The sequence below is a fragment of the Podarcis cretensis genome, assembly GCF_951804945.1.
Source record: "Podarcis cretensis genome assembly, chromosome: 15".
Classification (NCBI taxonomy): domain Eukaryota; kingdom Metazoa; phylum Chordata; class Lepidosauria; order Squamata; family Lacertidae; genus Podarcis; species Podarcis cretensis.
In genome coordinates this window covers 30122602-30147496 of record NC_137185.1, presented here as the reverse complement: position 1 = coordinate 30147496, position 24895 = coordinate 30122602, and the positions used below count along the sequence as shown (strand labels likewise).

At 45.2% G+C, this 24895-nt stretch overlaps 1 protein-coding gene across 2 annotated transcripts in view; it reads right to left on the bottom strand.

The window, feature by feature from the left end:
- The window catches only part of DSCAML1 (DS cell adhesion molecule like 1), a 165313-nt gene that overhangs the window by 133298 nt on the left and 7120 nt on the right, over window positions 1-24895 (bottom strand). For both annotated transcript variants that reach the window (XM_079954906.1, XM_079954905.1), the window contains exons 2-3: window positions 21120-21437; window positions 18095-18241 (exon numbers count right to left, since the gene is read on the bottom strand). In XM_079954906.1, the coding sequence (XP_079811032.1) occupies window positions 18095-18241; window positions 21120-21437 (465 nt within the window). The remainder of the gene's footprint in view (window positions 1-18094; window positions 18242-21119; window positions 21438-24895) is intronic.

Below are 24895 nucleotides of genomic sequence, written 5' to 3'. Positions count from 1 at the left end.
GGTTGTCTCAAGAGTTGAAGGCGAGCAAAGAACAGTAGGCACTTCCTGCCTGTGACCTCAGTTTCCTTCCTCACGCCCCTCCTCAAGAAAAATGTCTGCCAAAGGAAGAGTGATGCTCTCCCTAGCTGCTACCCAAGCAGTGCTCTTCAGCTGGAAGCTACAAAGCAGTACAGTAAGACCGCAACATACAAACATTTAATGTGTGCACATTCAGGTTTACATGTGTCTGGGGAAAAGGATTTTGGCAATTCCACCTGCCATTGAACCCAATGTGTTTTGGCTATACGTCGTTTTGGATATAGGTACAATCCCCAGAACACAACCCACACACAAGTTGAGAGCTTACTGTACTGCGATTGACTGTCCACACTACTAAGAGTACTGAGTTCTTCCTAGGGGTGTGCCTCAATATGTTCTGTCCACCCTAGCTGCTGTCCAATTCACCTGAGCAACCACCTAAGCACACATCCACTATAGCCCAGGCACAGGCAAAGTCAGCCCTCCAGATCTTTTGGGACTACAACTCCCATCATACCTAGCTAAAAGGACCAGTGGTCAGGGATGATGGGAGTTGTAGTCCCAAAACATCTGGAGGGCCGAGTTTGCCTACGTCTGCTCTAGCCTTTGCAGTGGGCACCATTTTATCACCCTGTTTATTTTTTTTTAGGGCAGTATATAAATTTAATAAATAAAATAATAATCTTTTTATAAAGCAGAAAAAACATTTTCTGATTATATTTTAAAATATTTTTATTAACTCAACAATTCTGTATTTCTTTGATACTAAAAAAGCAAAATGAAACTTAAAGGAAAGAATGTTACTGCTCCATCAGGCCTGCCACTAAACTGTGCAGACTGGTCATTATGACAACAACTGCTTAAGAATCAATGTCAGAGTTTGATCCTCCTACCTTCTTTCCCTGCCTGTCCCTTTCCCTTTGCATGCCACGTTTTTTAGACTGTAACCCTGCAGACAGGAATTGTCTTGTTTTAATTTATTGCACTCTGGTTGCCTATAGCTGAGAACAAATGCTATAAATAAATAAATTTTAAAATGACAATCTTGGGGGAAACAACTTTCTGGTCCCTATAATTTTAGCAAGGTGGCTAATGGCAGTGACTGGAAAGATTTTATTTTTTAATTGATTGTCCTAGTTTTATCGCACTATTAACACTCTTTCACTTAAGTGGAATTCTGCTGTTTTAATTACTTTTCAGGGGGGGAGTTACTGACTTACAGTCATAACCATATCAACTCAGCAGTAAGCTCTACTGTACAGGTGGTACTTAACCCCCGGAAAGTTGACAATGATCCATCCTGGCAGCACAGTGGTGGAGGAACCCCCTCATACCCAGTTGAAATTTCCACATGGAGTCCCTTCCAATGCTATGATTCGATGTGGTCAGAATGTAGAAAAATCCAGCCTTTCTGGAAGTTGATACTTTAAGAAATGAATAAAATAACAATTGGAAGTCAAACCAGAATTACCTTTATTAAATATATTTCAAGGCAACAATCTGGAAATACATAATAAAGAATTAATAAGCCATTTATTACAACCAGCGAGACGCAACATAACCTAAGATACTAGAAGGACCTTTCTGGCACAAAGATAGACAACTGGTACAAAACAGTTTCAGAAACAGCTCTCCTTGAGAGATTAACAAATAAACTATATGGCTGACATGCAGACATATCAAGAAATATGGCTTTACCCTGGTGTGGTTTAATTTTATAACATTGCCAAGATTCCTGAAAATACACAACCACAACCCCATCATTTGGCTCAATCTGATTGATCTAAATTTAAATTTAAACATAAATTATTATATTCACTTTGAACCCCCCCTCCCACATTCATCATGGGTAACATAAGAGGGGAAATGACTATTATTCATACTCAATCTAAACACAACCACAAGAGCTCCTGATTAGGCGTTTAACTATGCAATGTTGAATGTTATCTGCTAACTCTTTTCTATCCTGTTTCCCCTTCGTTATTGTTATTGTTTTTATTTAAACCACCCCATGAACCAAGAACTTGTACACTGACCATTAACAATTAGCCATATGCTGTAGATATTGCTATTTATTATGCTATTATTGTGATGTACAAAAGGCATGAGAAGACTTGGTCTATTTATTCATAGCATTTATTATTCCCATGATCCTGGTTTATAAGACCCAATAAAAGTTATTTAATTAAGTCCTACTGAGTTCAGTGGGACGCAGGTGGCGCTGTGGGTTAAAGCCTCAGCACCTAGGACTTGCCGATCGAAAGGTCGGCGGTTCGAATCCCTGCGGTGGGGTGCGCTCCTGCTGCTCGGTCCCAGCGCCTGCCAACCTAGCAGTTCGAAAGCACCTCCAGGTGCAAGTAGATAAATAGGGACCGCTTACCAGCGGGAAGGTAAACGGCGTTTCCGTGTGCGGCTCTGGCTCGCCAGAGCAGCGATGTCACACTGGCCACGTGACCCGGAAGTGTCTCCGGACAGCGCTGGCCCCTGGCCTCTTAAGTGAGATGGGCGCACAACCCCAGAGTCTGTCAAGACTGGCCCGTACGGGCAGGGGTACCTTTACCTTTACCTTACTGAGTTCAGTGGGCCACACTCCCAGGTAAGTGGGTTTAGGACTTCAGCTTTACTAATTTTCTATAGTTGTATGGCCGCCCGAGAGCATAGTCGTCTGGACAGTTCACAAAAATGAAAAGGTGAAAAATGCAATACAAAACCATAAAAGCAGTATAAAACTTGGTTCTGGCAGATATACACAAATCAATAAAACTGGGGTGCCACCAGCCCAAAGGCCTTCTAGGAACCACTTCAGTCTCACTTCATTTGGCACTCAGGACAGAACTTGTGAGGAAGAGTAAGATCTTAAGTGTCAGGAGAAGGCAATATATCTAGTAGCCTGGTCCCAAGTCATTTAGTGCAATAAAGGTTAATACCAGCACTTTAAATTGGGTCAGAAACACATTATAGCTGCAAAAGCATTTCAGCACTAATCAGCTTATTGACTAAAAAAAAATATTGAATGGGGTGATAAAATAAAACCCATTGTAAAGGTTACTGGGGAAGCGGGCAGAGCTGTGATAGGTTTATCAGCTGGTACATCTCTGACCAGATCAAAGCCTGACCTGTTTAAAATAATGGCAGGATAGTACTAAGGGCATCTACACCTGTAGAGATTTGTGCAACTTGTCATTTTCTCAGAAAAATGTCAGACTTTCTGAAGTCTGAGAAAAGATGGAAGAAAACAATGGGAAAATTCAAAATGACAGTATCATGAGGGTGCCCCATAAAGAGTGAACGAAGAATGACAATTCCACACTCAAGGCCTAGTGTGGAAGCCCCACACATTACCAGGCACCCCAGAACATCAACGGGCTGAGAATTCCAATGAGTTCACTACAAGCCATATCAAACAGCTGCTCTCTGCTGCTCCAGAGAGCGGGACCAGATTTGAGGGGCTTAAATTACAAGAGGGTCCTTCTCAGTCAAACACTAAATGCACTGTTGTCAAAAGTTGTTCAGAAATGAAGCCAGTCACCCTGATGGGAAGGTGCTCCCTCCCTAGAGTTCTTCAAGCAGAAGCTACTGCACAGCCACCTGTGGGAATTGAAGAAGTCCTACATTTCCTGTATGAGACAGGAGATTGGACTATCAGGGGTGGACAACTCCCAAGAGACTGCAGTCTACTGACAGAGTTAAAAACTGGCAGTGATCTATCCCCTTTTTGGGGGGTTCAGGTCAGAGTTTTTCAGCTTTTTTTAGGGAGGAGGACAGCCCCATTTTTTGGTGGTATAGGGCAAAAATGTTGAGCTTTTTTTAGGGGAGCCAAAGTTATTGAGCTTCTTGGGGGGGGAGCGTATGATCTACCAGTGATCTACCACAGACGTCCAGTGATCTACCAGTAGATCACGATCTACCTGTTGGACGTGCCTGGATTAGGTGGTTTACTACACCTCTCTCTCCAACTCTTTTGAGTCTATGATTTCAGCTTACAATTGAAAAGCAAGAATGAAGCTATCCCCTCTGGGAAAGAAAATTAAGTGGAGAGTCTCTCAAGATGGGCAAACTTGAAAACTAAACTATCAAGGCTTGGAGCACAATAGGTTCTTTTGGCTACAGTGTCAAAGCCACAAACTGGAATTTTAAGTAGGAACCTGGGGCCAGCTGACTGTGTGATGATGTTGAAGGGGCTTTCGCATACATCTGCCACACGCATAACCCACCTCAGAAGCACTTTACAAATGTGTCAAGATGGCAAGGAATATGTTTCTGTGGCATCCACAAAAGGACATCTGCCCTTAAATGTTGCAGCTTTAGCAGGTACGTAACATGGGTCTGCAACAAGGGCTCATTGAACTCTAACCGTGGGAAGCATCCCTTAGCCCCATCATCTGATTCCTGCACCCTCACGCCAGGACAGAAACCTACACAGGCATCCTGGGTCAGCTTCCTGCCCAGGAGAGAGTCCCTTCTTACTCGAGGAAGAGGGTGCATTTCATGAGACAGACAGAGAAAGGGCGACCATTGTCCCCAAATGTGCAGAGATGAGGATGTGAACAACCAGCCTCTCTCTTTGGGGACTAAAAGGCCCTGCAGCCTTTCACATCTGTCTCTCATGCAAAATGAAAGAGAATTTGAAAGCAGAGGCTTGGGAATAAAGCACTGCCTGTTCTGGAGGAGGGAAGGAGGCTGGCATCACTGTACTTCTACTGCCACCCATGTCATGCTCACTAACAACCAGGGTGGGGAGGAATGAGCATCCATCCAGCAACTGCCTCAAAGTCCCCAAACACCTGCCTTGTCCCATCACAAGCTTAAGTCTTCTTTGCCCATCTAACACAGGGGGAAAGCATCCCTGGACACAGAAACGCCCTGTATAATGCATGTGCTGCTGCATGTGCTGCTGTTTATTTGGTTGCTGTCAGGAATGGTTGCAATTAGCACTGCAGACTTATGAAGAGAGCAGAAACCATACAGCTACTGTTGGAGGTAGAAAAGCTCCTCCAGCAAGAGCCTGGCATGAGGTTCCAGAGCAAAGGCCCCTGTTTACCTCCCATGCCCACATATGCTGCATACTGCCCTGCAAGAAAGGAAGGAAGGAAGGAAGGAAGGAAGGAAGGAAGGAAGGGCCAACAAATGGGGACCTCACTCATTGGTTGTCCCCCAAAGTTCCTGCCTGAGAGTGGCCAAATGCCACTGAGCGCAACGTTCCTCTGTGTCTATACACAGTGCACAGACATAGCGCATTTGAGCCGCTGCAGTTTCTCCTGTCATCCCAAGAGGATACATATGCTCAAATCCGCCTTTCCGCACAGCCTTTAAAGGCACAGACCTTCCCCCCACCCCATATGGAACCTGGCAGGCTTTCGCTGAGAGTTGATGCCATCAGCTGAAGCCTGCTAGGCAGATTTAGGAACTACTCCTGAAGAGGGCTTGAAACATTTCGTCTCCCCTGCAAGACAGGCAGAAGGTGGCAGACAGGAGATTTACCGGCTGCTTGGCTTTTGCTTCAGCTCCCTACAGTTCCACTAATCTATGGCCACCTGTTCCTGGCTCAGCATGTCACTCCCCTCGCCATCACTCTCCAGCCCCTGAAAGATTTACACACACAGGAATTAAGGGAGCCCAGCAATTGGCCTTTAAGTGCTCGGATTGGTGAGGGCAGAAGAGAGCACTAAGCTTATCTGGTTGGCTGCTGTCCCTCGCAAATGGCAACGCTTCACACATGCACACACCCAGCCCCTCTCTCTGGCTCACATATAGCATGGAGTTTGCTCAAAGGCATTCAGTCACAGGAAGCTGCCTTATACCCATGTCAGACCTTCAGGTCCATCTAGCTCATATTGTCTACAGCTCTGCAGGATGTTAGACAGGGGCCAGTCCTAGCCTTACCAGGGATTGAACCTGGGACCTTCTGCGTGCAAAGCAGATGCTCCAGTTTGGAGCTACTCTCTCAGCAGCCAATAATCCGTTGGCTGAAAACCTCGGCCTCTCAAGAGAAGTCACTGATCCCTGTAACTGCCACAAGAGGACAAACTCCTAGGAAATGGTGAATGAAAAGAGAATCCATGCACCATTTATTCCAAGCCGCACACTAGTTACCGGCAAGTGCCTCACCCCACTCTTGTAAGCATGGACTCTTTTGGACATGGACTACAAGGCAACTCCCATCATTCCAGGATAGTCCATCTCTTCTCCTCTCTACATACACTGGCATGGTTTCTGGCTTGGAGAAGGAGGCCTCCTGTGGTCCCTCTGGAGGATTGTCATCCTCTTCTTCATCTGCAGCTCACCACAGGAAATATGTCCAATTGACCTGACAGGGCCTCTCAGCAGCATTGGGCACAAAGGAGCAAAAGATACTCAGGTGAAAATGCCAGGAGAGAGAGATGGCAGGAGCCCCAGATTGTCTTTTCTATGGTGGAACCACTCACATTTTAGGCAAAGATAGGCTTACTGGCTTTTCAAGCATTATTGTTCTTGAATAATGTTTTGTTGAACTTTTAAACTATGTGTTTTAAATCATACTGAAGGTCGCCTGGAGTCTCCTAGCAAATAAATACAACAAACAGCAGAAATTGAGTAGCCTTTCAGGGATTATACAAGACGCAGCTTGAAACCACAGCTCCAATGCTAACAGAATGAATGGACAAAATATAGCATCATCTGAGGAAGCAACAGAAACTAGGGGAGGGGTAAGACCCCTGTTATTCCAATACTTCCAGGACAGAGGGACAATATTGTCACTGTTTAAGAACTATGGAAGGGTTGAGGGAAGAAATAAATGTGAGCTAATTGTTCAGGTCTAAAGATAGCCAAAACTCTGATAGGGAAACAGTATATACTGTATGTTGGGTATACAGGGGAAATGACAAAACATTTAGGCAGGAATCAGACCAAGGCAATGGAACTGAACTAAAATTCTACTGAATTCAGTAACAGCAGACTTTTCTCAAAAAAGGTCTTTAAAATTCAGTATCAAGGCTCATCCACACTTCCGTTTGTGTGGCAATTTCTAGGCAGAGGTCCATGATTTGTAGCCATGGGTCTGAGTGTTGTTGTTGTTGTTATTTTGTCCTGCTGTCTTCTCCAGGAAAACCCGCTTGCTTACCACTGAATCAGAACGAACATGTCAATCCGCAGAAAACTCAATTAACATTTCTTCCAATTCAGCAGTAAACAGCAGGTTTTCTCAGGGAAGGTGATGGGACAAAAAAAAACCCCTGCTTGTATCCATGCTACAAATCAATGACCTGTGCCTAGAAATCGTGGCACAAACAGAAGTATGGATGAGCCCTCAATGGCATTTAACACCATACAGATTGAACCACATTTACACACTAGTACAGGCATATTTTTTAACATATATTTTGAGAATACTGTATCATCTGGACTTTCTGGAGTATAACTCTGAATCTAATCAGAGTAATGACTGGATATCTTTTTACCATTAGATCCAAAAATATTGTTATTAGGCTATCTAAAGAAATAAATTATTGATGTGGACTTGGAATTGGTAGTTAACCTTCTTATAGCTAACCTTCTTATAGCCCCAAATTATAAAAATAATACTGACCCCCGGGCTTTGAAATGGTATTAAAATAATTTGAAATACAGCAATACTATCTAAATTAATATACTACAGAAGAATGAGTAACAAACAGCTTTCAAACGTATTTGTAAAAGACGGGTTTCAGTTGTGATGTTTTGGGTTAACAAGCATCAGGATACTATTCAACCCTATACTTCTTTTGTTTCATTGCAATGATGAATATGTATGATTCTTTTGTGAATATAAATATGTACTGCATTACTTCTTCTTTTTTAAATGCAGGAAAATAAGCCACTGTTCTAACCATTAGTCTTGTACTGGTACTAGACATTCATTTTATTCCTTATTTCATACTTCCACCAAGCAGCTCATGGCAGCAAACAAGCTCCCCCTTTTCTTCTCACAACAACCTTGCACAGAGCAGAGTGTCTCAGTAAGCTTTGTAGACAAGCAAAGATTTGAGCCAGGCCTCCATGGTTAAAGCCCAACATTCTAACCACCAGACCAGGGATAGCCAACATAGTAGCATCTGCAGGGAACCATGTTGAGCCCAGAGTGAGAATCAACATTAAAACTAATAAATACAGAAATCCCAGAAGCAGAAGGGGCCCTTTACATGTGGAGTGGACTTGTAATACCTGGTCCTGCCATAGGAAAGCTAACAGGAGTTAATTGCCAATTAAAACTCTGAGAGCAGGAAGTACTAATGGGGGACGGCTCTCTCTACAAAGGACAAGAATGGGTGGCCAAGGAAAAGGAGCAAGATGGATTAGCCGGCAGGAAGGAGCAGAAGATACTGGCTAGCAACAGCCACCTCTTACTTCATAACACCTGCTCCAAACAGGTTCTCTTAAACCCTTCCAGACCTTTCAAGAAAGGTTGGCTGATGTCTAGCATCTAGAAGTAGCAAGCAATCCCTCCCCGAGAATGCTAACATGCATTTTATTTAGGTTACATTTCATGTTTGCATCAAAAATGAAACTGGATTATCAGGGCACATTTGACAAATTAATTATATTTCAAAGACACCAGCAGGAAGTATGTGTGCATCCCATCCTCCAAAAGGGCAGAATCATCACACACCAAGGCCCAGAACAGCAGTCAACATTCTGTTGTTCCTCTTCCATTTGAAATCTCCATCTTCAATCTGATCTGAATATCTAAATCTGAATTATCACAGCAGAGAGAGAGGGAGATGTGGTGCTCACACCTTTTTTTATCTGTTGCCATGGTGATTAGATAAAATTCACACCAAGACTCCAGGGAAGGATGGGATTATTTCAGACAGAATCTCACCCCATTTGGTGAGAACGGCGACAACACCTTCAGCTCCTTCCCGCTGCCGTAACTGGCCTGAGCACAATTTCTCAGGGGGCTGGGAGGGAACTTGGCAGGAGGCAAGATGCCTCAGGAGGGGTGGGTTTTGTAGGAAGCAGGTGGAGTGACGAATCAACCCATCAGCGCAATACCAGGGAATATTTACCTGGTATGGAAACAGCTCCCATGCAAGACCCCAAAGAGATTCCTTTAATGCATCAAACACAAGCAGGAATTCCCAAAGAGATGTGCTGAATATATTCAAACAAAGGGAGCAGATCATTCACATTGCACATCACATTCACCACGCTCTTACACCAAGGACCAGAAGAGCTTTTTTTTTACATACATGTCAAGACTTGCAAGGTTTGACGGGAAGGGAAGCTAAATCAAAAGCTGCAGGTTGCCTCCAGACTTCCAAAAGACTGACCTCATTCAAAAAGTGCAGCTTGCATGCTCGTGGCAAACATTTGAAAGAAGTCCCTTCTGCAGAGTAACCTTGGCCAGCTCACAGAAGAGCCTAGCAAAAACTAAGGAGGGAGACTGCTCTGTGTCACCTTGCAGGACATGCTGTGTGTTCTCACATCCTACAAGTCTCTGATTCCATAGACATGCTCTCCATGAGGTTTTAAGTCCTGGCACCCCAAAACTGCTTCCCGTCATTATTGGGTAGGATCTTTCCTCTTCTCCAAGCCAATAAGCTTTGGCCTAGACCAGGCCTGGGAAACCTGTGGCTCTTCAGATGTAAATGACCAATGGTCAGGGATAATGTGATGGAGTTGATCTTGATAGTGATACTTGAGTCACAGGAGGGAGTTTATCTGATGTCTTCACAAAAGCAATACGGTTATGTTGTAAGTTTTTTGGGAAAGAGTCACAGGTATTGCTTCCTGCAGAGGTCTCTCCCTTTTACACCTGAGCACAACAGTTATTTTGTGAAGAGGCAGAGGAGAAAAGCCAGGCAAACCTGTAGCAAATGCTCACTAGGACAGCACACCACTAGTACCAATGTCACCAAAGAGAACATTCTAGAAGGAAGCCTTTATGTGCAAACTTTCCCCCACCCAGCGAGCAATGAATATAGGTTCCTTGCTTGTGCAAGACACCCAGAGATGGGTGGGCAGTTTACCTGCTGCTGGCAAGTGAGGCTGGAAGTCCTTTTCACTTTCTCAGCTGTTTACATTTCCCAATGCACCTGCTTTCAGCTGGCAGCTCCCAAGAGGAAGCTGCAGTTGCCTTCAACACAGCCTTTGTAAACTGCCTAAGAATGTTAATTTACATATTTATGGCATTTCTGTCCACCCCATAACCAAAGCTCTCTGGACAGTAAAAATCTGCAGTTGAAACCTCAGGATCCCCAACAGCTAGAGGAGGAAACACCTTCGTTGGTGTTTCCTTCTCCTTCACCCCGCCCCACCTCCACGCCTGCATCACACTGAACAGAAGAATTTAAGACAAGCTATGCAGCTGGATCAGACTAAAGGCCTATGTAGTCCAGTATCCTGTTTTCAGAGTGGACAATGAGATTCCTATGGGGACCTGAGTACACAAATGGCATTCTCCATACTTGCAATTCCCTGCCATGGCAGTGGAGGTAAAACAGAATTATCATGGCTAGAAGCCCTTGATGGCCTTCTCCTGCATGAAAAGGCTGCTGCCCGTTCTCACTTGCTCTCCTCTCTTGCAAATGCAAAAAAAATCACAGGCACTCTTGGGAGCAACCTGGGAAGGCATGCAAATTTGCTGCTCATCATCCTGACATTACAAACCTCAGGCAGCAGCTCGCCACGGAAAATGATTTCATTAAGCCCAACTAGTCCTGTTCAGCAGGCAGGCAGGCAGGCAGGCAAAGAGTTATAAAGCCAGCAGCTGGAAATATTCTGCCACAGATTGATGCCTGCCCCCTCCCTGAAGACATGCAAACAAGAATCATCTTTCAGCCCCCATTGTGGTGTCAGCACCCCAGCCTTTTGTGGTAGCAGGAGATCACTGCCCTCTAAAGAGAATGCTCATTGAGGAAGGACAAAGCGGAATTATCTGTGCCCAGGCGAGGCCGTGCCTTGGATCAGCTTTCAGCTCTGCCCGCTAGGCTGTGCGTAGGCATTGTTTGGGGGCCTGTTGACACCACCTGGCTGGGGCTGGCAGCCAAGCCGCGATGCAAAGGCTCAGCGCAGGCAGCTGAATATGAATGGGAGCGCAACAACCATAAATATTCCTGGTAGCTTTAATTTTGGGTAGCCTCACGCTGAGTCTCCAGGCACTCATTATATTTGCAGAGAAAATAAAATGATTTTTTAAAATATACAATTTCATTTGCTTCCAGATTATTAAAGACTAAATGTTAGCACATGGCAGAGACAGAAAAGAGAGTGCAAGAAGTGCTCATGCAGAAAAATAATTTTTCTTTGTGAAATTATGGGTTAACCTTACCCCTCCACCAAACACATGAAGATGAGCCAAATTAACTGGATCAATCTTTCACCTCATAGGAGGAGAGCAGACAGGCACTCCTATACTATTTATTATAGTGAGGTTTATAATTAAAAGAGCGGAGGGAGGGAGGGGGGAACTCCACAATGGGGTACAAGAAGGAGAAAAAAGCTCTGACAGGTCAAAGGCTCCAAGCATGCTCGGTGTCTGAGCAAGGATTCTGAAAAGCCCACCTCAACCAATTTCCAATAAAAGCTCCTCACTTTCACTGAGGCTTTTATTCTGCTTTCCTCACATGAAGAAGTTTTCAGATTCACACAATTGACCTTTTATCCATATCTGACTCCAAAGTGCATTGTTGTTCCAGGCCCAAACAACCTGCTCTCTGTTCATAACAAGTCAGTGACGGACCATTTACTTATTTCATTATTCTAAGCTTTCTACCTAACCATTCTCATGGCAGCGATGGAGGGAAACAATGTGCAGGCTTGCCCTGTGATGTCCTCAAATTGGTGATCAATGGTGGCAGAGGGCACAATCCAGCATGCGACTAAACTTCACGCTCCTGACCTTCAGTACCAAAGCAAGCCCAATTCTGACATTCTCACAGGGGGTTGGAACAAAGAGTGTATTTTTCAAGCTGTCCACTCACATCTGGGCATATTGAGGCCCACAACCTCCTACAATAAAAGATCCACAGCCTTCCCTTTCAAAACTGGGGATCAGGAACCTCCTGACTCAACCACACTTAGCCAAAGCACTGCCTGGCAAAGGGACAGAGCCTCAGCTCAAAAGATCCCCCTTTTTTGCAAGCTGAAGATGGCGTATTTCACAGAAACGGAACCTCATTCCCTTGGGGCTTCTGAAACAGGAAGATAAAAAAATTCAGTTGAATACATCCCACTCAAGGTGGAGAGCTGACCCCAATATAAATAACAGATTTTTAAACCACAACAGATCAAGATCCATAGCCAGCCACAAAGTTCAAAACCATAACCTTAAAGCGCAGGACAGCCTCACCAAAGGCCCACCATTCTGTAAGTGCCACTGGCTTAATTTAGAATTAACATGACCCTTCATTAAATGCCAGAATCGAGGGAGTGGGACCTTATATTTGTAGGGGGAGGGAGAACTAATGGCAAGATTGATTTTGATGTGAGGACCTACAAAGCAAATGGCTTTTTGAAAAACCTATAATTTCTCTGCAACCCTTGACTTGACTAAACACACATTTTTAGACAGCAGAACAGTTAGGCAGGCATTAAACAAAAACGAGGCAGGCTAATGGTGATTTATGTATAGGATAACCTTCTATAAGAGAATTTATATTTGATTTCAGGGTAAATTTCAATGTTACCAAGTTAACCAAATAATGCAGCCAGCAATTTAACAAATGCTGGGGTGGGGGAGAGACCGTTGCAGCTGCAGCAGCCTGGAACCAATGTAAAGCAGGCAGCTGCCACTGTGCAATGATGGGCTATTAAAGACAGGTCCTCAGTGGGTTCTGCACAATATACATACTTCTGGGGAGCTAAAGAAGAACAGCCACCCACACTCCCTGCAGAGGCAACTGGGGAAACACATTGTCTCACAGCAAATCATATTCCAAAGCTGAACTTGGAATGGAAAGCTGAACTTGGCCAATGAACTTCATTAAAACAGACCATGTACTGCCTTGAAAGACAAAGGGCTCCTCTTCTGACAAACAGCCTGCTTCCCACCCACACCTGAACATCACACCTGGTGCATGATTCACTATTTGGCAGGTTTGTTCTAGTTTCTATTCATGCTGTGATAGGTTCCTTACAGAAACCTTACAGAGGCCCAAAGGTGACCCAAGGAAACTTGAACAGGTGCAACCAAGAAACCCAGAGGCAAGAACCAGCCTTCATAGTGGCCAGGGACAGCCTGGGCCACCAGGAGTCTCTATAGTAGGTTGTGGGGATCCTCCAGATATTGCTGGACTACAACTCCCACCACCTCTGACCATTGGCCCTGTTGGCCAGGGAGTTGGAGTCCAACAACCTCTGGAGGCCCTCATTGTCAGTCCCAGGTTGCCCTAGACACTGTTTCATCACACAAGTTCCTGGGAACAGAGCCAAGCATTTTTTTGTTTTCAGCGTATTTATACTGCCCTTCATTCTTTTTGATTGAATGTACAAGGGCAATGTGCAATCAATAAACATAACAGTACAACCGTAAAGCAATAAATACAATCCATAAAATTAATTCACAGCCGATTAAAATGCCCAGGGAGAAATAAACATTTTTGACTGGCACTGAAAAGATAGCAATGTTGGTGCCAGGTGAGCCTCTCTAGAGAGGATGTTCTGCAGCTGGGAACCCACTGCAAGAAAGGCCTTTTCTTTCTTTTTTTAATAAATGTTTATTAAGATTTTTTAAATACAAATTCAAAAATAATCACCAATATAGCATATATCATAGCATATTTTCAAAACCTCTTTGGACTCCCTCACAGGCCTTTTCTTTTGTTGCTGAGTTCCAGGTCTCAGAGCAAGGAGGTCCCTAAAAGAGAGCTTTGGCGGAAGTTCCCAAGACACAGACAGACTGATAGGGGAAGAACCACTGTTTTGCGGCTTTGCATCCAAAGTCATTTAGGACCTTAATTGTAAGCACACCACCTTGAATTAGGCTCGGAAGCTAAAAGGAAGCCAGGGAACTTCTTTCAAATTAATGTAATGTATATAAGTCAGGTAGTACCACCTTCTGCATTCAGCCACATTCTGCAACAGTTGAAGCTTCTGTGTCATCTTCAATGGCAGCCCCATATAATAAATTGCAGTGATCCTTCCAGAAGGTTTCCAGAGCATGGATGAGATGTGTTCACAGTTAGTGGACCAACCAAAGCTGGCCAAAGCACTCTGTGTCACCAAGGCCACTTAGGTCTCTAGTGACAACATTGATTCTATGAGTATCCCCAAACTGTGCACTTGTTTTTTTCATGGCCAATGTAACTCTGTTCAAAAGAAGGCAACCATGGATCTCCCCAGCCTGAGAACCAACTATTTACAGTGCCTCTATCATATCAGCATCCAGCTTATGATGATTATTTAATTGATTTATATACTGCCCTTTATCAAAAGATCCCGGCTTCAGTTTCTTACTCCTCATCCAGCTCACTACTGCACCTAGGCACTGGTTTGGTATATTCATAGCCTTCACCAAACAAGAAGGAACAGAGTTGAGGGCCATCAACATACTGAAAGCACTGCATTCCAAATACTTGAAGCACAGAGGTTTCACACAGATGTTGCGGGGTGTGCAGGATAAGGTGGATCCCTGCAGAACCCTCATGATACAAGGGTCATGGTTTCAAGCAGGAATCCTCCACCACTAATTTATAGAACCTACAGTGCAGGTAGGAGCACCATGCCTTCCACATGGTATCAAAAGGTGCTGAGACATCATGGAGAATTCACAAGGTCACACTTTCCCTATTTCTCTCCTTACAAAGATCATCTATCAGGATTTTGGCACTGACGTCAATTCTGAAATGAAACTGAAATGGATGTGTAGGTAATCCATTGTATACATTTAGAAGTTTGGTAAACCTCTAGGAGCGAAAAGTGATCCAAGCAGCATACAACAAAGCCTTCTACTACCACTCAAGCACTTTGCCCAAAAGTGGATATTTGCAGTCTTCCGGGTCCAGAGAGGGGTTTTTAAGGAGAGACCAAACAACTTCCTCCTTCAAGGCTGAAGTGACTGCTATTTACAAGGAGGCATCAATCACCTCCTGGACTCACATAGTCAGTCTTCTCCAGCTACAAGTAATTAGGCAAGAACCAAATGCACACTTATTTGAACCTCCTGCAACAACCGAGTCTACTTCTTTTGGCCACAAGAACAGAAACGAATCCCAAACAACCAAACTAGATCATGCCTATGTACACATGTAGGAATGCACGAGGCTCTTTTTTTCACAGAGCCATCTTATACATAGGGCTTTGCAATTGTGCATAAATTCACGTAATAAAGTTGCTAGAAACAGGAATTACTATTTGTTTTGTGTGGCCGAGTTTACATAGTAGTGTGCATCAAATGCTCTCAACACAAAATGGATTAAAACCAATCCTGCAGAATACGCTTAAGACAGCTAATAGTGTGGAACAAGGATGGCATGGAGACAATGTCTTGGGTACAGCTTCCCCAAAATGTGTCTGCACCTAGCAATGAATGCATATTATCATGCAATGAGTACATTCACACTCCATGTTCTGGAAACTTCATACTAACTGCTCCAACTGTTTACAGGTCTTACTGGATATGAGTGGTTTTATCTTCAAATAGACACATTAGGGCAATACCTTTATTTGGCCAAACAAAATATCACAAAATTGTGTGCAAACTTTCAAATTCTACATAATTCTACATCGAGTTAGATGGTAAACACACGGATGGGAATGAGTGGGGGGGGTGGTGGGGGTGGGGGTGGTGAAGTCCACTACTCCTGCATCTTGTAAAAGTCTTAAGAAGGAGTAAGGGATTGGAAAGACAGCATTCAAATAAACCTGAATTAGGTGTTTCTCATGCAGAAAAATGCAAACATACATAGGGGAGCAGCCACTGTATGTTTCTGCTTCCACAGAGGTTTCAGAGCAACCCAATAGCAGACACTACAGTATGATGTCACCCCTTCTACCACAAGCCCCTCTTGCAATCCCACTGCTGCTTGGAACATTGAGGACCCCAACAACTGTGAGAAGCACAGCCCACCCAGGGATAAGGAGATTGCTAGCAACTGCTCAAGTTTACTGAGCAGAGGAAAGAAAGCAGGCTTCTCTCTCTGCAAGGTCTGTTCACTCCCCAAGAACAGGAAAAACCTGAGTACACTGCCTGCCCATGGAAACACCCACAGTTTAGGTCTCCAACAACAAAAAAGTGTTGAGGTCTCGGGCATCACATCCAATACTCTCAGCTTCCACTGTAGGCTTCTGCAAGGCAGCTTTGAGACCAGAGGCATTTCTTGACCCTTGCAAGGACAAACATCCAGCAGCAATGAACAGGCCTTGGGGCAAAGCCCTTGCCAAGTCTTTGCAGGGTTGGCCAAACACTACTGGCTTACAAAGGCAGGGCTCTCTGGATAGCCTGTATGGCCCTATCATAGTCTCAGGTCTACTAGGGTGCAGCAGCCCATTCCCCCAGGTCCTTCAGGCTCCTCTGAGTCACCAGTACTCAAGGCTCACAACAGCAGCCTTAACCACTTCAGCTTAGGAAGATCTAGCAGGGGAGTTGAGAAAGCAGCTTCACAAGATGGTTTCACACTAGAGGCAGCATCAGATAGCACCTCAATGTCTGTAGCTACATCATCCAGAAAGAACAGTCCTTATATAATAAGAGAACAAATGGACACAAAGCAGTCATGAAACACAGCAACAGAGAAGAGCATTTCAGCTGCCCTCTCCTACCCACTGTCCTTAAGTCCCTCTACTCAAATGGCAGCCTTCTCAAAGGGAAGATGCAACACAAGGTATAAGATGAGAACTTGCTGGTGAATCTCACTGCATTTCTAAGGCTTTGAACCATGGCTAGGTGGTTCTTCCATCAGAACAGATCAATAGTTTCTCTCTCTCCCAGTTAGTTTTTGTAGTCATTACACGTTCTGCACGCTGGAAATCAGGGCACTGTTTCCATGCCTGTTCTCTGATTGGGTTAGTCTTCTAATATGGAACCTCAACTCCAGAAATACAACCAAAATAACAGCATATCACCACATGGTGTGTGCTCCCCAGAAAGCTCATCCCAGCTTTCGGGAGCCAACACAGAAGCTGCGCAGGAGAATTATCCAACAGACCAAAGCAGACGCTGCCTCAGGCAAGCACTGCTCTCAAATCAATGAGCAATTTATAAAATCAGTTTTCTTTTCCTTCTAATAATACAGAGTGTGCACTGAAAAGGTCAAAGAAGGGGAGGAGGATCTCCCTTCGCAATCCTTGGTGCACCCCCCCCTCCTTCTTCTGGGTCTGCCCAAACCCCGGCAGTCTCTGCAGAAGTAGGGCTTTGAGGCAGGCTGGTCAAATGTTCTCTCCAGATAGCCTTTAAAGACCAATTAAAGTCTTGCAAGACACAAGTCAGATTCTTTGATTTGAGTGTTTACTTCCGAGAACAATTCAAAGTAACATCCCCAACCATTTGATGGATTTCATTCTAAGGCACTTCCAGGCTAAACACAATCTTTGGTTCTGTGTGGCTCCTGTTTGGCTCAAGGGAGGAAGGCATCAGCCAATGCATGTCTCAGTATAATAAGACCAGTTGCTGGGAAGCTCAGGCAGGGAGAGGAGCTCAAGCTGCTGCATTTGGGTCCTGCCTGCAGGCCTCCTCCCAGAGGCATCTGGTTGTCTTCTCTGAGAACAGGATGCTGGCCTGGATAAGCAACCAGTCTCTTCTAGGTGGTCTGAGCAAGACTATCACCTCCTCACATTCCCCTCATCTCTCGGCATGAGCGTGGCACCAGCTAGTCCACCACCATAGCCCCCAGATCCAAGATCTAAGGGGCCTTACAGAGCTGACTAAATGCAGAAACAGCCCAGCTCTGGGAAGGAGGGAATCCACCCTGGGGCCCTGTTCCTAAAAAACATGGGGGGGATCACTCTTGTGGCCCCATTGGCATTGGGACTTGGCAAAAGGGCTGACAATCCTCAGCCAGCATCCATTGTGCCCCTTGGCCAGGGTTCACTAGAGAGAGAATGACAACAGATATCATGTGATAGAAGAAAGGAAGCAGCAGGACCACGGGGTGAGGGGCAGCAATGCCTCCTGTCTTACCTGGGATGATAGAAACCGTGTCTTTCTCCCAGGACACAACACTGACGTATTCTTGCACCGAAGAAGGGATGAGGCACTTGAAAACAGCCACGTTTCCACGCATTGACCTTTGATCCTCCACCCGGACTGTGTAAGGTTCCCTGAAAACTGGGGAGAAAGAGACAGGGAGGTGGTGATTGGGACAGAGTGGCAACCAGAAGCCATTGCTGCACTTCAAGAAGAATTTCATCCCCTTTGTTCACAACCCTGCACAGTCATCCATCCTACAGTGCACATGACACCAGGTTTGTACGTGGCTTTCAATTGGGAGCACTCCTCCAAGAAGCGCTCAGAGACTTTGGCCTGCATTGTGCATTGGGGCAGGCTGTATTACCAGCTGTTTTTCCAGAGCCAACAAACCTCCACCTAGCCTAACACACAATAAACCCAGTAAAACAAACAAGAGCCTCAGTAAAATAAAGGCACAAAGTATCACAGTGCAGAAAATAAATTATCCTGTCATATGCTGAAAGCTGGTCGAAGAATGAACACCAGCAGTTAAAATTTATTTTAAGTATATAATGCCCTACAGCCAAGTTGCAACAGGAGTAAAAATTCAAAACACATAAAATAATAACTATCAGCCACAAAACATATTAAATCAGCATAAGACAACGGGGGGGGGGATAAAAAAAACAATTTGAATCTAGAAGAGATTAAAAGGCCTGGGGAAATAAGACCAGGAGCCAAAACAATAACAAAGTAAGGTGAAGGCAAGACTCTCTGTGCTGCTGTCTCCTTTCCTCGGGAACCACCTGCTGCACCTCACTCAGCAGGAGGACCAGAAAAAGACCTCCTGCAAAGTCCTTGGTGTGCAGAATGGTACATGGGGAAACAGTTGATCCTTCAGGGATCCTGGTCCCAAGTTATCAAGAGGTTTAAAAGGTGGAAAACAACACTCTGAATAGGGTCCAGAAACAGGCTGAGAGCCAGTGAAGTACCAGTGTGGGACCTGTTCCTACTACAGCTCATGGGCAATCTTGCAGCTGTATTCTGAAGTTTCCAGACAACCTTCAAAGGCAGCCTACATACAATGTATGAAAAACATAAGAAGTGTCCGGCAGAAGCTGGATCAGACCAAAGGGGGCCTATCTAGTCCAGCATCCAGCCAGAAAATGCTCCAAAGCAGAGCTGTACCTGGGAGGAGGGGGCTAGATGGGGTTTTTGCCCCAGGTGAAGCCTCCAGAGGGGCACCACTGACGTTCCCAGCCTGTGTGTATGTGTTTACACAAATGTGCATGGCGGGGTGTGGCAAACTGGGTCTTTGACCCCGGTGAAATAAAGGCTACAAGGAGGCCATAAACGTTACAGCCTCCTGCTGATGCTGTGCCCCAGAAACTGGCATTCAGAGGCACACTGCTTCCAATACTGCAGGTAGAATATAGATACCGTTACTTGAGAGATTTATGCTGTACAAATACATCTAATCTCCTTTTGAAGACTTATGTGTTCCAAAGTTGGTGGCCATCTCTACATCTTGTGGCAGCAAAAACCATAGTTTTAACGATGCATTGTGTGAAGAAGTGGTTCCTCTTGTGCCTGTCCTCTGTTCAGCTTCAATGGATCCCCTCAGGTTCCAGTATTATATGAGAAAGAGAGAAAATCTTTTCTCCTCATACCTCACGTAATTGTATAATATGCCACAGGGAAAGAGGGATATTTGACCCTCAAGTTAGCCAGAAGATATAACTGGTAACAAATGTTAGAGGAGTTAAGGGTTCAAGGATTCAACCCTTCCCCTCCCATTGGGAAATATGTGTTGGAATGCAAATTGATATTTGGCATTCAGAAACGGGTGGATTTCCCCAACAAGGCCCCTTAAGATATTCAGAATCCAAATCAGTCTTCTAGAAAGTCATACATTACAATGCTGAAGCTACCAAAAAGAAACTGCTGATCAACGCTTGTCGTCCTAAACATGCAGTTTAAACCAAGGGCACCACAGACAACTGCAGGAGAAAGAGGTGGTGTTGCCCAGGCCCAGGAACAGCCAACTGAGGCACTCTGGGGGGAAAGTACCCATAGCAGAAACCACAGCCTGCCCACCCACCTCCACACCTGGGAGGGTCTATTTCCAGCTGTGGATTTGGAAGGAAAAACTACCAGTCCCATTTCTTCAGAGTCACAAAGGTAAAATGTCAACCAGAAAAGAGTCCTTACTGGTTTAGGGAAGAAGTAAGCATCTGCCATAAAAAGGTCCAGCTTGTATCCTCCCTCCCACATTGCTCCTTCAGCACTCACAGGTGTGAGCCACAAGCAGGGAGGTAACCAATGCATAAAGAGAATTCTGAATGCTCCTCTGGCCAAGTGCAACCCGTGCCCTTAAGTTCTGTCCTTACATTCTTCTCGCCCTGCACCTCCCCAATATTATAACCAATGCTGTAATTCGGGTAAATAATTCACTTCTGGATATTTAATGTCAGTCTACACTGCTGCAAGGCAATGAAGGAAGAAAGCTCCTTTGGTCCCTGGGGTAGTATGCACTTTGCTAGTCCAGTGCTTAATAGGTTACCTAATGGAACCACTGGGGGTTCTCAGCCCACCCAGTCTCTGTCAATCATTGACCAGAAGAGCTCTGCTACTTTGCTCATCATTTTCCTCTGCTTAATTAGCCATCAGCTTGTTTAGGCTGCAGCTCACAAAGCAAGTAGGATGGCTGCAAAGGAACATTTCCTATACAGGTGACAGAAGTTTGGCCCAGCTCAGACCTCACCAAAAGGTTTCATTCAAAGTGTCTAGAGAAGCCAGCATACAAAGAGTTCTCTGCAATTCAAAAGTCAGCATTCAGACACTCATCCAGCAGACACTCATTTACCTCTCCTAGAAAATATTCCTGATTGTCTGGGACCAAACACAGCCACAGCTGTCTATGCTCAGCTAAAAAAGTAACTGGGCACAGGCCCAAAGACTGCCACCATCCTCCCTCCACTACAAGTGAAGCCAGCCATACTGAAGACAAGACCCAAAGCAGCTAGTCAGCCAATACCTGCTTTAACCCGGATATTTGGGCTCCTGATTTTCCCCGCAGAATTCTCTGCAGTACAGAAATAGTCGTTGTCGTGGATAAAGCTATTGAAGGCAGATGGCGAGAAAGGGTAGAGCTGCAGCGTCCCATTGGCATGTACGTGACGGATGTGTGGGACATCATAGATGTCATCCCCAGTGGCGAGGTACCAGCGAAGGGTGGCACTGGGGGACCCTGCTGCTGGACAGGGGATTACCACCCCCACAGTGCTGGAGAAGGTCACCTGCTGAATGGAGTCGTTCACAAAGTAGAGGCTGGTTCCAACATCTTCTGTATGCGCTGCAGAGGAGAAGAGAAGAAAATGGGAGAGCAAGCATTATGAGGAGTGGTGCCAGGAGCGCCCTCATGCAAACCCCAAAAGTCAGCCCAGTCATTGCCACTGGATACTCCCACTACCTTAGCTCACCCACAGCACCAAGGAAATGAGCCAGTGGCTTTTTCCTAGGAATACTTGCTGAGTAACCTTCTCCAGAGGCAAGGCCAGCAGAGGCCTGCTAAACTTCCATTTCATAGCCCAGTGCAAATTCACAAGGTCCTGGCTTACAGGCACCTAACAGACCCTCAAGGCCACATCAGAATGAGGCTGTTTGGCTGTGCCAGGTCTGCCCTCTGGGGGCAGGATTTACAGCCCCACAGACAAGAACCACAGAACCACAGAATCAGAAGCTTCAGCAGGTATCCCTCAAACCTCAAAGACAGCAGCTTCTGAAATGCCTTCAGAGGAAGTATCTGCCAAATATTCAAAAATCAAGAGCTGAATGGGCAGCCAGGACTTCATGAGGTGCATACTCCAGATCCCTGTGAGCTTATATGTTTTCCATCAGCCCTCTTACAGAATGAATAAACCCATTAAAAAAAAAACCCTAAACATTTCAGCAAACAATGAAATGAATCTCACATGTCAATGAGTGGTAGAATTGAGCTTCCCATTTATCCAGTTTGTCATATTGTTGAGAACATGTGTAACTTAGCACATATACCAGGGGGAGGGGAGAGAGAAGACTGATGAAGATTTTCAGAAGAATCACTGCTCAAGGGTACAATAGCTATCAAAGGAGGGAAACACCTACAGCTGCTCAGGTGGAGGGTAGCTTGGGAAGAGATAATGGAAGGAGCTGAGGGACAAGGACCTCCCCACCCCACTCTTGTCAATCATGCACAGGAATAAGGATCTGGGTTAAGCCAGTTCAGCCAATTACACCCACATCTCCCTCCAGTGTCTTTTTCAAGATCTGCCAGGCCTCTGTGCTGCCCTCCAGTGTCCAGCAGGAAGCCTCTTGAAACCACCATCACCCCAACAAGGAAGACTTAGTCAGTTGCACTCGTGTCACTTCTACCATTTACTGTACCATTCACAGGGTAGGGGGCAGTGTGCTTAAATCTCAGATATGGGCAAGAGCACCCTACTTGGGGAAAAGAAGCACTTTTGTCTTCTCTGCAAGGGGCACAAGCACACCCACCCACACCAACACCTATATACATACTGGAGGCTGCAATGTGCTTGGATGGGGCCAGATATTTCCTGAGAATCAGCTGGAGGCCCCCAAAGCCATTCAGATTTGACTCCTTTTTTTAGCTGTGCTACTTTTAAGTAGGTGGAAGGACAAAGATCGAGGACGGAGCAATCTGTGCCAGGGAATTAGCAGCTCCTCCTCGGGCTCAGAGCCCAGCCACCTTCCCAGCTGTGCCTACAACCATGCAAAGAAGCAAAAAAAAGCACTACCGCTTTGGACAAAGTCACAAGGGACCTTCCACAACCTCAATTTTTCCCCAGTATTTTTTTTTTTGCTTGGGGGGGGGTGCAGGAGGGAGACAAATGGTAGCGAATGGCAAAAAATGGCTCATCTATTAATATTCTTAGCAGAGCACTTTACCACCACCAGCCCCTCCAGGGAGGATGCCTCCATCCCAACTGCTCATTTGAGGAAAGGCTATTAAAGCCTTATTGGGCACAGCAATTCACATCTCAACACAAAGCAGGGATGAGACCGTAAACGCTAAGCAAGATGGGAAAAAATATTTTTGTTTTCATCATGATGGTGAATATTCAGAAGCCGTCTCCTCTTCTAATACCATGGGTCCAAATACCACACAGTTTTCTTGGGCTGGCATTAGAAAAATAATATCTAGAATGTTTTAATTACTTCACAGTACAGGCACATTCATGTGCATCTCTTAGAAACAAGGAAGCAGTTAACAGAGCTGCAAGACAGCAAAAACTGTCTGAATGGAGCCACAGGAGGCGATGGAAAGGCTCTTCACACACCCGCCCCTCTCTCAGAATAAGCTCCTAGCTCTGGATACAAACATCTGCCTGACAAAACTGCTGGGGTGGGGAGGCACTCTGCTGCAAGAGAAGATTTTTGGGGGGACAAGATGCGCCACACCATTTCCCGCTATTTACCAGCCCACAGGAGGCACTTTGTTATGGACCAAACAATGCTTCTGCTAGATTCATCCCAAGCCTCCCCAGGACAAAACCCAAACACAAGGATCCCCTTCTCTGAAACTCCAGGCAGACGACACACACTCATCATAGGCCCTTGCCAATAGGGACGAGGCACAAGCCAGCTCCCAGTTACTGCCACCACCATACCTAAGACATGCCACTCACTGAGTTCCTGTGTCTCTCCTCACCATCAACTCAGGGTCATCACAACTACATAACAGCAAATTTAACTAGAAGAGTGCCAGAAAACAACCATCCAGTCCATTATTGTGCGAACACTGTCTGGCAGTCCCTCTCCACTCCAGGGTGTCCCCAGCTCTGCTTCAACCTTGAGGTGAGGGAACTCCATCCCTGGTTTGCTTTCTTTTTCCCTTTTCTCTTGCTTTTCCCCCTACAAGAATTTCCTTGGGCCGCCAACATGTGTGAGTTTTACAGAGGTAGAGTGAATACTCATTATCCTTTCAATGGCTAACCATGTTTGCCCTCTTTCCTAAGACCAAAATAAGCACCTTCATAGATAAAATCTCGATCCACCTAGCCCAGCATTTCTGTTTTGTTAAAAAGAATCCCAGTTGTGCAAAAGTGGGATTTGGTGCAAGACATAAAATTCAGCATCCTAAGAATTGCAGATTTTTGGTAAGAGAGTAGAGAGGCATTTCTAGTAGATAAGCTTGAACAGAGGAGGCGGGAAGAGCTGGACTTTCAGCAATCAGAGCTCTGAAGCTTTGTTACTTGTTACAGCATTTCATCTTGTTGTTTTACTATTGTGTTTGTATTTCAGCCCTGCTAATAAGCCACTATGGATATATTATAGAAAGGCAGGATATAAATCTTCATAACAAATAAATAAATACACAAGCTCTGCGTACCTCCTGCCAGAAACAGAATTATGCCAGCCAAGCAAATATTTGCATAATGTATTCGGGTCACAGAACTGGGAAGAACAGACACAGCCCTGGTCCTGGCTTACAGAAATCTGGGCTCACTGCAAGCATGGCTTTAAGGGTCAAAATGGGGCCCTTAGAGGAGGCAGCCATGTTCATGTAGCTGCTAGCAAAGCCCACTCAGGTCCAGTAGGAGGGCCCCCATTCTCTTGCCACTGCATTCAGTGCTCCCATGAGCAGCAACCCCTTGGGAGATAACCATTTTCTCTGCAGTGAGTCCCCCACCCTACTCACCATGTTAAGGTTAGTTGCACAGATATGGGGGGGGGGAGAGAAAGAGGGGGGGAAATCCTCATAAATAAGGAGAGGAATTCAAATTACTAGTAAAGCTTTTGCAGGTCAAA